The 15,191-nt window shown below is 37.9% G+C and overlaps 1 protein-coding gene across 1 annotated transcript in view; it reads right to left on the reverse strand.

Annotated features, from left to right (window-relative positions):
- The window catches only part of DTNA (dystrobrevin alpha), a 199,337-nt gene that overhangs the window by 36,072 nt on the left and 148,074 nt on the right, over positions 1-15,191 (reverse strand). The window contains exons 10-13 of the mRNA XM_056854383.1: positions 12,926-13,006; positions 11,414-11,503; positions 6,021-6,098; positions 4,968-5,060 (exon numbers count right to left, since the gene is read on the reverse strand). Coding sequence (XP_056710361.1) covers positions 4,968-5,060; positions 6,021-6,098; positions 11,414-11,503; positions 12,926-13,006 — 342 coding nt within the window. The remainder of the gene's footprint in view (positions 1-4,967; positions 5,061-6,020; positions 6,099-11,413; positions 11,504-12,925; positions 13,007-15,191) is intronic.

The raw sequence follows: 15,191 nt of genomic DNA on the forward strand, positions 1-15,191 counted from the left end.
TGCATGGTGTAGAGAAAATGGAGAAAGACTGTTTTTTCTTCCTCTCATAACACCAGTGCTTGGGATCACCCAATGTCTTTCACTGGCAGAAGATCCAGGACTGACAAAAGAAAACACTTCTTTATACAATGTATTATATGGAATTCTCAGCCACAAATTGTAGTGATGGTCACTGTCTTCTATGGTTTGAGGGGGCATAGGCAAATTCATGAAGAATAGGTCTAACTAAGGGTATTAGCCATAACAGATCACTAGAACCTTTGTGGTCTGGAGGGCTGTTTCCTTCAGGCCCTGCTTTTGAGCTTTCTAGAAGCATCTGGGTGGCTGCTGTGGAAAAGAGATGGTCTCCAGGTCTCATCCAGCAGAGATCTTCTTAAGTTCTCATACTCTTGATGTATTTTGCCACAGTTCCTGTTCACCAGGCCAATCCATCATTTTTGAATGTATGAAGCTAGTAATATTATTTTCCTCTTCCAGAGAGATATCTGAAAGCACTCTTGTCTTTTGAACCCCCCCCCCAAATCTTCTTGATGTAATTTTTTGGGTTTTAATCATTTATTTTACAACCACCTTCCCTTGTTTATTCTTAATTTTACTGTAACAGGGAAAGTAAAATATTTTTTTGAAACTGGCATTTCCTTCTAACAAAAAGTCCCAATTGATTTCCTATCTTCTAAACTATCTCTCAGTTCCTTAAAAACCATAAAAGGCAATTATAATGGAAGTTTTGGTAATATATAAATTAATAAATTCAATGGCAATATATTGATTAAAAATTAAAGAACACAGCCCTGAATAATAGCTATTAACTACTGTTTATTCTTGACAACTCCCATTTAAAATTAATGAAGACTGTAAAGCATGAACATGTACTGCTATGAGATTTTCCTATGATCAAAATGTTGCATTATATTTGGAATTTTAAAATATAATTAAAGTGCTTCAGCATAGCTGACAGCAAGATTTCTTTTTGAACATGGATCTGCAAATTTCTCCTATATCACAAGACATTTCCTTCTAATGGGAGTTAAGCCAACATTAGAAATTCCATATAGGAGAAGCTATTATAGATTGCGTTGGTACTGACCTCCATTTAATTTGGGGGAAAAAGCCTTTTTCTTCTAATCAAAATAACCTGTTTCAATGTCTGTGTATAAAATCTGAAACTGAGCAAAAGGTGCAGAGAAAGACCCTCCATACTAGGAGGAATGCAAACAAAGCATTCATTCTGGATAATCTCTTAGAAGCCAAATTTCAGCTTATACCATCTTTCTTTTAACTACCAGTATACATAATTATAGGATGGGGCAGAGTAGAAGATGGCACCATATATTGTAGGGATCCTACTGGGTTCACCTCTCCCTATCCTTTGGACATACAGATATATTGCTACCCCTGTGAAGGCCCTGGCAATGGAGGCTGAATTGTTTAGGCTAGGGCAGATGCCTCCGCCAACATTAACCCCAAGTGCAAACATTTCCTTCTCATCATTGGAGTACATGGCACCTATTTACTTAAATACACAGGAAAATTAGGCATATTCAAGGACACAGTTTGAATGGAGGGCTAACCTCGCAGGACTAAACCTTTTCACCCCCTTGTCTGGTACTACAACCATCTGAACCCCACATCATCTTGATTGCAGACCATTTACTTTCCCAGTGGCTCCCATTCAATTCAGTGCAAGACAGTAAATGATCGCAATAGGGGATACAAGAGAAAGGCGAGAACTTCTCCCTACTATAAAAACTGCTATCAAAATACAGAAATATTATGAGGAAGGATCCTAACCATCCAGTTCTTGCTATTGGTGGCTGACCCTTGCTATGGGGATGATATGTCGTTCAAGCGTCATGGATATCCCACTGTCCATGATCCTTGTAGCTAGAAAGCCACTAGATAGAATGGAATGCTAGAACTACCTTATGCGTTGTCTCCTCTAGATGAGACATGACTTTAGATGAGACCTGCTTTAGATGATCCTCTAGATGAGACATCACGACTTTGTTATAATATCAACTGAACCTGTGACATTCACCTTGGATATATTAGTTGTGGCCAGAAGTTATAAAGAATTGTTCTGATATATCAAGATATAAGGAAAGAAGGAAGGATAATGGCATTAGTTATTTCTTAGTCAATGAATCTGCTGAAATTAATGCAGTGTTAATTGAATTTGTCCACTCGTATGGTTCAAGAAAATGAGTCATATCACAACCTAGAGGGAAAGGAAACACATACCCACATTTCAGTTACAAATCATTCTGATTTGAAAACAAATTAAACTCCATCCCCAAATACCAAAAATAAACATAAGCAGTAAAAAGTATATTTATTTTCTTAAATTTATATGAGAATTTTAATGAAATCTATTAGAACTTGAATGCCTCCATCTCATTTATTGAAATTTCTTGATGATTTGAATTTGTGTTCCATTTCAGTGGTGACACTTGTATAAGTGTTCCATTTCAGTGGTGCTTTGTATAAACAGCAGTAATTTATCTGAACCTCTAACAATCCAAGAGCTGTCAGATTCTCGATTGGCCACTGAAGCTGTGCCTTTAACAGGAGATTGAGATGCCAATTTTAGTAGATGATAATGTTTGTCTCTATGGTGGGATAAGTGTCACCTGACAGGTTCTAAAGTTCAAGATGCTGATCCATGAATGAACCAGACCAGTGTTTCTCCATCAGCTGTCTATTTCAGATTTCTAAACATTTTTGATGTTTCCCACACTATGCAGGCTGTAGTGCATGGTAGATAAAATTGTCCCAACAGTGCTGTTTGCTTTTGTGACCAATTAGCATTGTTTGGCCATAGTTTTTCTCTTAGCAGTTCTTTAATGAGTAGGAAATTAATACCTGCTTTGGATGAAGCTGCAGTTTTCATTTTGCCTTTACTTGAAGCCACCCAAGGAAGGAGTTTCCAAACCTCTTTAGGTCCCATTGCTTGGCTGCTCTTACAATTATTACCCTCTTAGTTTTCATCTAAATGTGCCTTCCTGAAATTTCCAGTCCATTGCTTCTTGGTCCTAACATCAGTAGGTTTGTAAACAGTAGTTTAGTCTCTTCTTTCAGATTACCAGTGGCACGGCAGATCCTTGGCACTGTCTGGAACTTCATAGCATGCAGCATGAGAACACCCCGGCCAGAAAACACCCATCAATTAAATACTTAACCACTGGCTGGGGATAGTGATATAACCCTGTAAAAATAGCCACATAAATTTCAAGGGCAACAGATTCCTTTACAGTGTCTCAGGTTTTAATATTCATAACCATTCCTTTCTTTACTTACTAGTAGAGAAGAAAAAGACTGTCCTAAGTAATACATAGTTAAGATGGTTAGTTCCTGCTAGCTGATTTTGTCTGTTACAGTCAGGACGTAGCCTGTGTGAATAACTGATGCTCTTTTTAATCAAAAGACATTAAGCTGCAGTCTTTTAAAGCCAGTAATCAGATGTTTTGTACTACACATTGCTTCAGTTACTTGAACCGTGAAGGTTCATTCAACCAGCCGTCCTTCAGAAGCATTAGATTAAGGGCTGATGGCGGTACATGATTTATCTCTGCTGAACATGTGGACTCAAGTTTAACTGTATCAGCACAAATTAGCAGGTATAAATGGGAAGAACCCAACTGGCATTTTGCTGGCTTCAAGAACAACTGAAGGTGAAGGAGTACGTCTTGCCGGGAGCACAAAGCTCTTGCTAGGATGCTCCCCTGGTGGACAAGGCACACAGGAGTGTATCGTACATGTAATTGGTGCAATACAGCTCTCTAGGCATGTGGGTATTGGAAACAGATACCTCTTTTAAAAATCTGACAATAAAAATATACTGGAGAAAATTAGACTTTAAGATTTTCAGTCCTGACCCTGTGTCCTAAAAATCTCATGAATATAATTTCTTACCTTTGTCATATTTCAGGGTACTGCATGATAAACCAAAGCATCTGTCTCTGATCAACTGCATTTGAGACCAGCAGTATGCATTCCTGTACATTAGGAGCAGAATAGGCATATGCAGGGCCTTGTTTTATTTAGCCTTGTTTTATCCCTAACTTTCAAAATGCCTCTTGCTATCATTACAAATGTGTGCCATCCTTGAAATGGAGAGGCAGTGTTTCCTAGTAGGCAGAAAATAGGACAGGAGAGATTTGGGCTCAGTCTCTGTTCAGCCATGAAAACACTGAATGTCCTAGTGCACACAGTGCATCTCCCAATGTTATTTTTAGAACAGCCAACAAAAAGGCCAGAAAGCAGTCTGCACATTAAAAGCACAATATAAACAATGATTAGTAACAACCATCAGCAAAAGCAGAGTCCTAAGATTATCTAATTACACTTGCATGTTGTAATTGTATTTCAGTGCTTACCCATTACTGATTTTTGTCTGGTCAGACAATACTTTCATACAGAGACCAGAACAAAACCTTAATGTAGATTATCATATCTGATGTATGAATTTTTTAGCACCCAATTTATTTGCATGGGAGAGCAGTGGTTATTTGTACTTTCCCTACATTCATCCATAGAGTAAAATAATGTGCCCATGATATTCACATTTGGGAATTTTCACTTGAATTTCACACTTCGGTTTGAAATACTGAATCTCAGTTACTTCGGTTTGAAATACCTGTAACATCTGAAATGCTCTAAACTGGTTCATGTGCTTTGTCGTGTTCCCTTCTGTCTGTGACCAGGATAAATGCGTTCGCATGGGTAAGATCTATAATTACACTGATGTCTACCTTTTAAAACTGGACACCAATCAATGTGCGGAGCAATATTTCCAAACAAGGCAGTCGTTCGCAGAAGTTATCGAACACTGCTGAAATCAAATGTCTTTGCCTTGTCAACTGAGTCTCTGCTCCATCTTTTAGGAACGGCATACTACTCAGGCCTGGCTTCACCAGGCAAACGTCCCTCCGCTAAAGACCCCACCACGGCACCCAGCCTGCACTAACCGTGAGGGGTTGTTCTGGAGCATGTTGACATACAACCCAATGAGAACATGTTCATCAGCCAGCCTGTCTGCAACATCGAGGCTATACTGTAACCTGAAACAGGGTTGGGGGGGAAGAGGGTGTAGTCCGGACAGACAAAGAGAAATAAACAGAGAAAGCAGGAGCAAGTAAGAGTGTGAAATGGGAATTTATAAATGAGCAGTAAAATGTTTTTAAAAAACGCTGAAATTCTTATCAATTCCATCTCAGAGTAACTAAGAAACTGAGCCGACAGGACAGGTTGAAGGATACAAAGCACCTAAGAAGATCTAAGGAAACAGAGGTGCTCAAGGACCATGCAGGATATGGCCTTGGGTTAGTGCTATAAGGTAGCATTGTTTCTTTTTTAAATAACAGCTTTCATAAGTTGCTTATTTTGGCTGACATCCTATGCACGCTTATTTGGAAGTAAATTCACATGAAATCTGTTTGATGTTAGTCAGTCTGTAGATAAATTGTATTGTGCATGTAATTGGCGCAGATAAATTGCATGTTACAACGGTACCATTTCAGACATTTCGGAGGATCAATGCCTGAATGCGCTCCCTGTGTAAAAAAATTCTACACACGTAGAAAACTAGTGCATCAGGGAGAAAGCTAGGTGAGAGTTTGCCTCTCAGTGTTATGCTAGTTTTTCTTGGCAAGGAGGTTCTGTTGTTAATGATCAATCAAATAGGTGATTGCCCATCTGCAGAATTATAGCCATAGGACCACTATTTATCTACATGTGTAGATTACCGTTAGGATTGAAGCATAAAATATTAACTTTGCATACACAAAACTGCATCAAAATGTAGAAATGTATTTGAAGCTGTCATTCTGAGACCTCAAGAAGTGTTAATATATTTTATATGTTTTTTTTTATTTGCGCTTCAGCCAGCTGATGAGTAAATTAAGGGAGAATTAAATTTCTGCACTTGATACATTTTGTGGAATGCACAGCATATTCAAAGGAAAAAGGCGTTTGCTTTAGTTGTGTTAGTGCAAGCTGTTAGCACACCTTCTTTAACTTACCCTTTGCCTTTCAAAAAAGCCGGAGCAGCCCTAGCCAGCAATTTGTTCTGCTCTACTTCATTATTCTTGTAAGGAGAGCTAGTTAATGAGACAGGACAACTAAGAAGATGATAAACAGTGATGGCTGAAACCCACTGAAACTTATTCAAAAATTCTAAACGGTACACAAGTAATTTAATCAGAAAATGCCTCTAAACCCTGTATCACATCAAAGGTCAAAAACAAGGTCTGGAATTTTACTAACACAGAAAGTTGATTTTGTACAAGTTCATAAAACTTGTTTCCCCCCCCATGTTTAAAATTATATATAAATAGAAAAAAGTCTGCTAGAAACATACTTAATGTCACATAGCCTACCCTTTAGAAAACATTTCTAGCAGATATTTCAGAAACAAATGATCCAGTTGAAGAAATTGTTGTCTTTGCCGCTACAGATATTCTTCCATTATGGATATAACCCAAGAAAATGCCTAATTTAAACTCAAGAAATTAGTGTTCTTTATCCTCAGTCCTATTTCTTTTTTGCAGCATTCTATTAATTGCACTATGCTTAAATATAAAAAGAACAACTTTTAACCTCCTGATGTAATTTGTAGAAAACAAACAAACAAAATAACTGAGCACATGAAGTTGTCTTTTACTGGGCCAGACTATTAGCTTATCAAACTGAATATTGTCTATTCTGACTGGCAGCCGCTCTCTAGTGTCTCAGGCTGTGATCATTCACATCACCTACTACCTGATCCATTTACCTGGAGGTGTCAAGGATAGAACCTGGAACCTTCTGCATGCAAAGCAGATGGTCTACCACTGAGCCATAGCCCCTTCAATTTTACCTCTCTTAAAGCAAAAGGTTATAAAAGTATTCTGTCCTGCTCCAATTTGTCCTCTTTTCATCAGAGCTACAGGATATGAAATATATGTTCCCACCCAAAGGAATATGGTAATCCATAAAATAATATTAACAACATGGATAATGATTATTAATCCTCTACTGTCTAGCTGATGACATTTCAGTTCTGTGAATCACTTATCAACTATGTGCCTGACAGGGACAATGTCCATCCAGAAGAGTATGCTGATGTGGGCATCATATTGGATCATCCTGATTGCAATTTCTGTGCAGTGTTTCCAGTTTAAATCACTCATTGCTCCATCTCAGAATTTGGGTGAGCATTAAAAGGTTACTAGGCCAGTGCCAAGGCAAACTATTGCTTCTATTGTTGGCAGGCAGCATGGCTGCGAGGACTAGTGGACAGAGGCAGAAGTCAAGGCTTGCCTCCCCAGTGATAGGCAGCATATCTGTTTTAGACTCTAAGGTGCAGAGGCACATGCTTTGTCCTCATTCTAGTTACAGGCCCTGCAGTGGATGACAAAAGAAAATGCTTTGCTTGAGCCGTCACTCAGTCAGGACTATAGTGAATGGGAGGGGCAGAGACTAAGGCTCCTCTCCCACTACAAAAAGCTTGCCTACTTTGCAGATGGGAGGATAGACTCATAGCCTTTAATTCTCTCCCACACACAAAGCCAGACAAAAAAATCAGATCAAAGTTCTGATGATCTGATCTCTTTGTTTGAGAAAAACCCTTTGATTTAGGATCTGAGAGATTCTCTATATCTTTATTTTCATGTAAAATCACTATGTAGCTACACAGATACAGATACATACTCACTGATAAACTGGTGTATGCTGAAAATGGCCCGCTAACATGGCAGTTGTCCTAGTTTAAATTCTGAGGGCTCTAAAAGCTTTTGCAACATGAATAAGACCTCCTAGGCCAATGTAGAGTGATTATGTCATAGTACCATGCAGGTACCAGAATCCCCTGTACCAGTAAATGGCCCCCAGAACTCCAGGAGATCTGCAGTAAATTCTTTTAAAACTCTGCTCCATTGCCAAAAGCTGAATGTTACAATTCAGTATTATTCTATCCAGTAGCAGTGTAAGAAAAAATCTCCCCATTTAAGGATTTCAAATTTAAAACTTTCTCCATTAAGTTCTACACAGAAAGACATTTACTATTGGTTGGTCTTTAACCACAGATTATCTTTGGATAACAGAGCTATATGTAGAGAATATAGTATGATTCCTCAATAATTTGTCTTCATTACCCTTCCTACTAAGTGATAAAAGAAAAATGCAAACATTGCTTACTGGAATTCTTCAGTCACACGCATGCCACAAGAAAGGGCTTTAGTATATGCAGATGTTCACTGAAGGCCGTAGCTAGTATCTTAATGGAACAAGGACACAGAGCTGCTAACAGGAAAGCAATATAAGAACTAATAACTCAAAGTTCCCTATCCAAGGTCCTGAATACACTAAGTGTCCGCTTTTAATAATTAGAAATGGAGGCTAACACAGCATTGTTCGAATTAGTATGCTGACTGATACACATACACACCACACAATTGTTTCTTTTCTTTCCATTCATATAAGATGGACTTCAAACAGCTTCTTATGTTCATTCAAGAGGCTTGTGCTAGCCTTATGGAATATTTGATTTTTGCTTTGACTAGCTGACTCCCATAGTATATTTCACACTGTTTTGAAATATCCCAGTTTTAAAAGAGGTTTGCCATGTGCAGGGTCTTTTTTCTACATTAAAAATATTTCTTGTAATCATGGTTAGTTCCACAGTTCTTTGGGGCTTGTGCATAATACACTATCAAAAGAAGAGGCATAACGTCCCTTTATTCAGAACACACAGAAGTGTCCCCCCCCATCAAAGACAGAAAATAATGGCATACTAAGAGTTGTTCGACAGTGGAATCAGCTACCTAGGAAGGTGGTGAGCTCCTCCTCACTGGCAGTCTTTAATCAGAGGCTGGACAATCTCTTGTCAGAGATGCTCTAGGCTGACCCCGCATTGAGCAGGGGGTTGGACTAGATGGCCTGTATGGCCCCTTCCAACTCTATGATTCTACTACACTATGTTATACTCTTCTTAGAAAACTGTGGTATACTGTACATCATATAACTATTTGATACCCTTATCCCTAAAGTACAAAAGCAGCCTCTAAAAAATGGGGAAACCTCTAAAGTAGAATTCCATGAGATCAAAGTCTCTGGCATGGGGTACAGAATATAAGTTACCCTCTCTGAGCACTTGGGTAAGGGTGCTGTATGCACACCTAGGCAGCCTTAGATCCCAATCCAAATATGCATAGATCTAGCATAGCATTTTAGTTTTGACTGGTCAAAAGTAACGATCTTATGTCTTCTTCACACCAGTGAATAATCTGTTGGGCACATGAAGTAAGTATGCTATCATTTATTATTTGTTATAAAGGATCTAACAACTACCTGGATGATTTTGGTAGCCTGGTCAATCTTGCTTCTTTCTATAGTTTTCTTTCCTTAACCCCCTAATTGCTTCTATTTAGAGAGAAAAGTTAAAGCTTTTATATAGCCAGTTACCAAACAGCAACCCAGAGATTCAATGCAGGGCATGAGAGATGGATGCCCATAATCAAAACATATGATACAGAAATCAGTATTTCATTTTCATAAGCACTGGGCTGATGTCACATATATCCGCATCATGAATACTGCATCATTTTCATATTTCTAATTCTTCTCTCTGTAGAGAAAATGTCACATCTCAAGGAGAGGAGTCTAGATTTGCATTGGACCAAAAATAGTGCATCAAACATTACATGTGAATCTAAATTTCACATTTTATTTTGTATCCTTAATTCAGTTTCAGACAAGTCTTTAGTGTGAGATATACCAGATAATAGTCATTCACAAGTATACCTTTATGTTCTTTATATTATATAACTTGTGTAAATCTAATCTAGCATGCTTATTTTGACACCAGATGTTTCCAGGAGGTCCAAAAGCAGGGCATGAAGACTTATAATGTACAACATTAGCTTTACAATATGAACAGAAGCAAATGTGAACCCCAGATTTATGCAGAGAATGTTCAAGCTACACTACTGCATGTGTGAACCATTTTTATACACCCAGAGTCTCCATGATGGAAATAATTGCACAAAGTAAAGTGACACAATAAGACATACTCGTCATTATGTGAGATTCCATAGAAGTGAATGAGAAATTATTGTCATATTTTCCTCTTTCCAATCTAATGCAGTTGTTCTGCTTCATTAGAATTATCCAGAGTGAACAAATGGCAAGATACGTAATGTCCATTAACATATTCAATTAATAAGGTCATTCTATCCTTAAATGCAATATTTCCTTAACTACTCCATCTCTATAACACAAGTGATGCTCCTACATGGCTTTGCTACCTTCTTATTCATGGTCACAAGCTAACACATTGGACAAATCAAGGATACACAGAAACTGTGGTTTTAATCATTTTAATATTGACTGCTTAGATTAGTATCAGATTTTATAAACTCCCTAATTTAAAATGTTTGCTGGCACCATCAACAACCATGTAAAATGTTTACAGTATACAGTAGTTTAATGCCTCCTGCTTATAGTTGTTCACTTTGCATTTCTTATAATGTAAATAAGATTCAGAGCATATGTAGCCGTGTACATCCTACAGAATGAGATAGATATCCAGTACATGTTAAGACTGAGCTTTTGATTAGGCTAAATAGCTATTTAAAATGTTGCAACTGAATTGATAAGGAGAGTTGGTAGAGGGAAGCAAAGTGAGTGTAGTCAGAGCTTGGGGGCTTCCTTCATCGCTTTTCATGATCATCCCGACTTGCAGCAGCCAATGACAACAGGAAGACGCTTCTGCCATCTTTTGAAGACAGGTGCTGATTTCACCCAGAAATCTCTTAGGGCACTCCTGAGTTCAGACGTCCCCTTCCCTAGTCCTGATGTGTCTGATATTACCAGCAACAGGAGAGGATCTACTCAAAAGTACAGAGGCACCCACCAACAGTGGTGCTGTGTGCGCAGAACTGGATGCAACATTTTGCTGCCCTGCAGCTGGTTTGTGTGTACTCAGCAAGCCTCATTTATATGTGGAAACTTATCTTCTTATCTTATATGGGTTGCTGTGCCCCTCTCAGGACCAGCTATCAATGTGTTTTTCAGTGTGAGGCTCCCTTTTGACCTGTGTTTCCTACTTCTGAGTTTTGGAGGGAAACATATTAAAATTAGATATCCACAGGACACTTATCCTTGTCTAAGAGCAAAAACTGCTTTGTGATGTACATTTAAATATGTGTCATGTGCAAAATGCAAGATAAAAGATAGGGAAGTTCAAGGCCACCATGAAATCCATTTGAAGTCTCGTGGAAACCAGAAAAAGTCTCCTAATTTTTATCTTTCAAATACCAAACAAAAAATCTCCATTATTAGTAATTCTGCAGAATGACTAATAAACTAATGGACTGATTTTAGTGTATAAGCTACAGAACTACATCAATTAGTGGTTTAGTGCTCTTATACTGACCAGGAATTCCTGTGAAGCTGATTTACATACATCTTTATAAGAGAATGCTCATCAGTCTCAGGACTGGCTACATTTATACTCTCAAGTAACCTGGATGATTCAAACAATGAAACTTCATTAACAGTCTATAATAGGACAAGAGTATAATGAAACCGTTCAGGGAGACACATTTATTAAAAGAACAGGCCCATAGTGTGTGACACTGTGTATGCTATATATAATCTATTTATTGTATGTATTATCATGCTGTTACTGCATTGTTTTCTACTTCTGCAGTTCCATTTTTACATCACTTTACATACCCTGTCTGATACTTCTTTGCTTTGTTTCTAATTTTTGTAATCCTAGTCCTATTGCGTTGCTTATTAGATCTCTCACACTATTTGATTACTTTGCTTTACACCATGTAATCCACCTTGAGTCTCAGTGAGAAAGGTGGTATATAAATAAATAAAGTAAGTAAATAAATACATGTATTGTAGCCCACACAGGAATAAGGTTAGTGTGAATTCAGAGTGTTTAATTCACACCCTTAGGAGAGGGGATGCTCCTTATGAAAACAAAGTACTAACATTTAATTCAGGCTGGAGGCAAAATTATTAGACCATGTTACAAAACACTTCTCTGGGATTTAATTGAGATAAGAAAACAAATACAATATTATGAAAAGTGATTGTTGAAGCACATCACATTACTTGAAGCAGTTAGCACTGAAAACTGTACAACAATGTTTGCTGCTAGATTTCTGGATTTGGGTTAATCTTCAAAATCCAGATCTTTATCAGAACGCCCTGGTTGGCTTGCAGAAGTCTTGATTTCTGCCATCCCAATTCACGGTAATTGAACACAGGGGACACACATTTGCATCTTGGGCCAGAGTTGGCCAGCGAATCACATGGCTAGAATCAGAGTTGGCTAGATCACGTGGATGGACTTCTTGATCTGATCCAGCACAGTTTTTCCTGTGCTTGTGAGTGATTGATTATAATTTACTGAAATGGCAGACTAATACAATAGTTTCAACAATTTGGCTTCACAGTATAGCTCAGTACTTATTTCCAGCTGGCCATAAATAGTTAGGCATTCCTTCATATATAGAAACGTTTGTTCAATTTGCCCACATTTGCTTCTTGGTATTTAAATACCAACTTTTGTTTCTAGGTGTACTTTATGTATATTGTAGATGCTTCAGCTTTATAGGTTAAATTGATATAGGTTGCATCCTGACATGCTGCATACTGTAGGCATATGGCCAGAGGTTACCTGGGTTGTTTCTAGGTTTTCAGAAGACAGAGCACGAGCACATAAGCAATCAGCTCTATGCCTCTGCAGAGGTTCCTATATTTTAAAACTTGGAACCCTATTTTAAACAATGAAAATTCAATCCGAATGCATTTAAGGGTGTTCCTATACTTGTTTCTGTTTGACTGCATGAAGTTTGAAATGAAAATATAAAATAAAAACAGATGTTTAATTAATTGTATCTCAAAATGTATCAGAATTACTACTCACCTTCTGTTTGTAAAAGGGCTTCCTGAGGGAACAGAATGGGAGAACAGTGTTTCATTCATGCTGGTGACTGGTCTGGGAGGCCTTGAAAGCAGACAGAATAAGTGGTTTGTATAATGATGAAAGCATGAAATAAAGCATGAAACACAGCATCTGCGCACTTATATATACACACACAAATACTTTCAGTCTATAGAAATGCAATGTCCTTCAGTTTTTCTACTATAAGTCTAAATTTCTGTGAAATTAAATCTCAGTTTTTACATGGATTAGCATAAGTATTAGAAAAATTCCTTTTTACATTCTGAGGTATTCTATGTGCAATTTGTTTGCTCCGTTGACTTTTTCCAGAAAAATAATTGACTGTTCTACATTTTCACAAAGACTACTGAAATGCTCTATAAAACACTATTAATACAGAAACATTTCAACAGTATTTAAATTATTTGCATACCTCACTGATTTCTTGTTATTTGAGTTCTTGTATTTCTTTTAAAGGAACACTGTTTTCTTTTTGAAAAGCCAGGTTTCCTCCTTGCTACATTAACATCTCAGGCCATTTCAAATGGCTATATGGTAGTTTCTTTAAAAACATACTGCATGGAGTCTGCTCTGTGTGGGGTATAACAGCTCATTGTTATGCAGAAACGTATATGTTCACTATGCCACAGCAAACTGCCTCCCCGATAAGTTGGCCATAGCACAGTAAACATCAGAGGAACCATACCACAATGTGTTCATACAAATAACTCTGCATTCACAGCATCACAGAATTTGAATTTAAAGAGGCCATGATATGGGTGCTTGTTAATATGAATCATCAGTTCACCATGTTTGCAAATGGGGGGAACCCCCCAAAATAGGAATGTACATAATAGCACACTGGAGATGCATGGTTCTCTCATCTAGTCACCTTCCTCTCTGCCCTTTTTTTCCAAGCAGCAACATACGGGGAAAGTAGGAATACAAGACCGACAAAGCTGACTGAGACGCACGCAGCAGGTGCCAACAGATTTATTGTAATTTGCCTTTTTGGAAAGAGTGTTGATTAAGAATAAATATTTATAAATTCATGCTGCATTATATTCCCCATGCAAGAATTTAAAGAGGCAGTCTCATGAGATTTTTCATGAGGAAGGCCAGGTTTTTCTGTGTAGCAAAGAAACTGATAGAAAAACCACTCAAACAGTAGAAAAACAACCAAGTTGTTAATTCTTTTATGCATACTTTTTTTCATTAATCTCAGAAGTAGTTTAGAATCCATAGGTCAATATGAGGAATTCTGGGAAGTTGGGGCAGAAACCCAATTTAAACTTTTTTGCCATTAAGGTCTGGATGGTGTACTTGAAATGCACACCAGAAAAAACTAACCAAGCCACCCCCCCACAATATGGCTGAAACGACACATGTTCTAACATGGTGCAGGCAGCAGGCCTAGTTCAGAAGCCACGGCTCAGGTCTGGTATTACCTGGCCCCTATGGCAACCAGCCTCCGCAACCTGAACAGATTTGTTATAACAACAACATGTCAAATGCTCCATTCCAGAGAATGCAATTTATGCAGAGAAACAGATTTCCACATGTGAACTAACTTTGCTATGAGCAAAATCCAGACTTTGGAAGGGGAAAATCCCCACACCCAGCAAATAGTTCGAGGGATGCAGTCTCAGGATCGCTTACAAAGCAGACCTATGGTAACTGTGATATCGCTAAAGCTTAAAATACTGTTAATCAGCAGCTGGACAAAGAAGGAGGTGTCCAGGGAGACTGCGAATGCCCTTCTCCCTGTTCTCCAGGTGATAGGATCTGTTCACAAAGAAGGCCGAAGGAAGAAAAAAAACACCTTTGCAAAATGAAAGGTTGACCTCTTATGCTCAACAATCTATGAATTACAAAGTTTGTTCCTCCATCTAATAATATACTGAAAGATAACTTACCAGGTATCTCTTTTGCAGCCAAAACAAAACAAAAAGATACCTTTAATTAAGATTAAATACTTTCTTTAAAAAGGTGCCATAGGTAGAGAAATACAACATATTCATTGTTAATATTCTGATCTTATATGCAAGCGCTCAGTCAAGCAGGGCTACTGTGGCTTGGCATAAATGGTTATGCATGTGTTCAAGACTACCTCTGTTAGGTAATAATAATTACATTGTCATCATTGCTGGCTGATTAACATCAAGAAAACCACAGAGGCTTCTATTGTCAATGAATCTACTATGCTATTTAAAACAAATTTTCATATTACATGCATATGTATGGAATC

This window comes from Euleptes europaea, chromosome 8 (assembly GCF_029931775.1).
Source record: "Euleptes europaea isolate rEulEur1 chromosome 8, rEulEur1.hap1, whole genome shotgun sequence".
Classification (NCBI taxonomy): Eukaryota; Metazoa; Chordata; class Lepidosauria; order Squamata; family Sphaerodactylidae; genus Euleptes; species Euleptes europaea.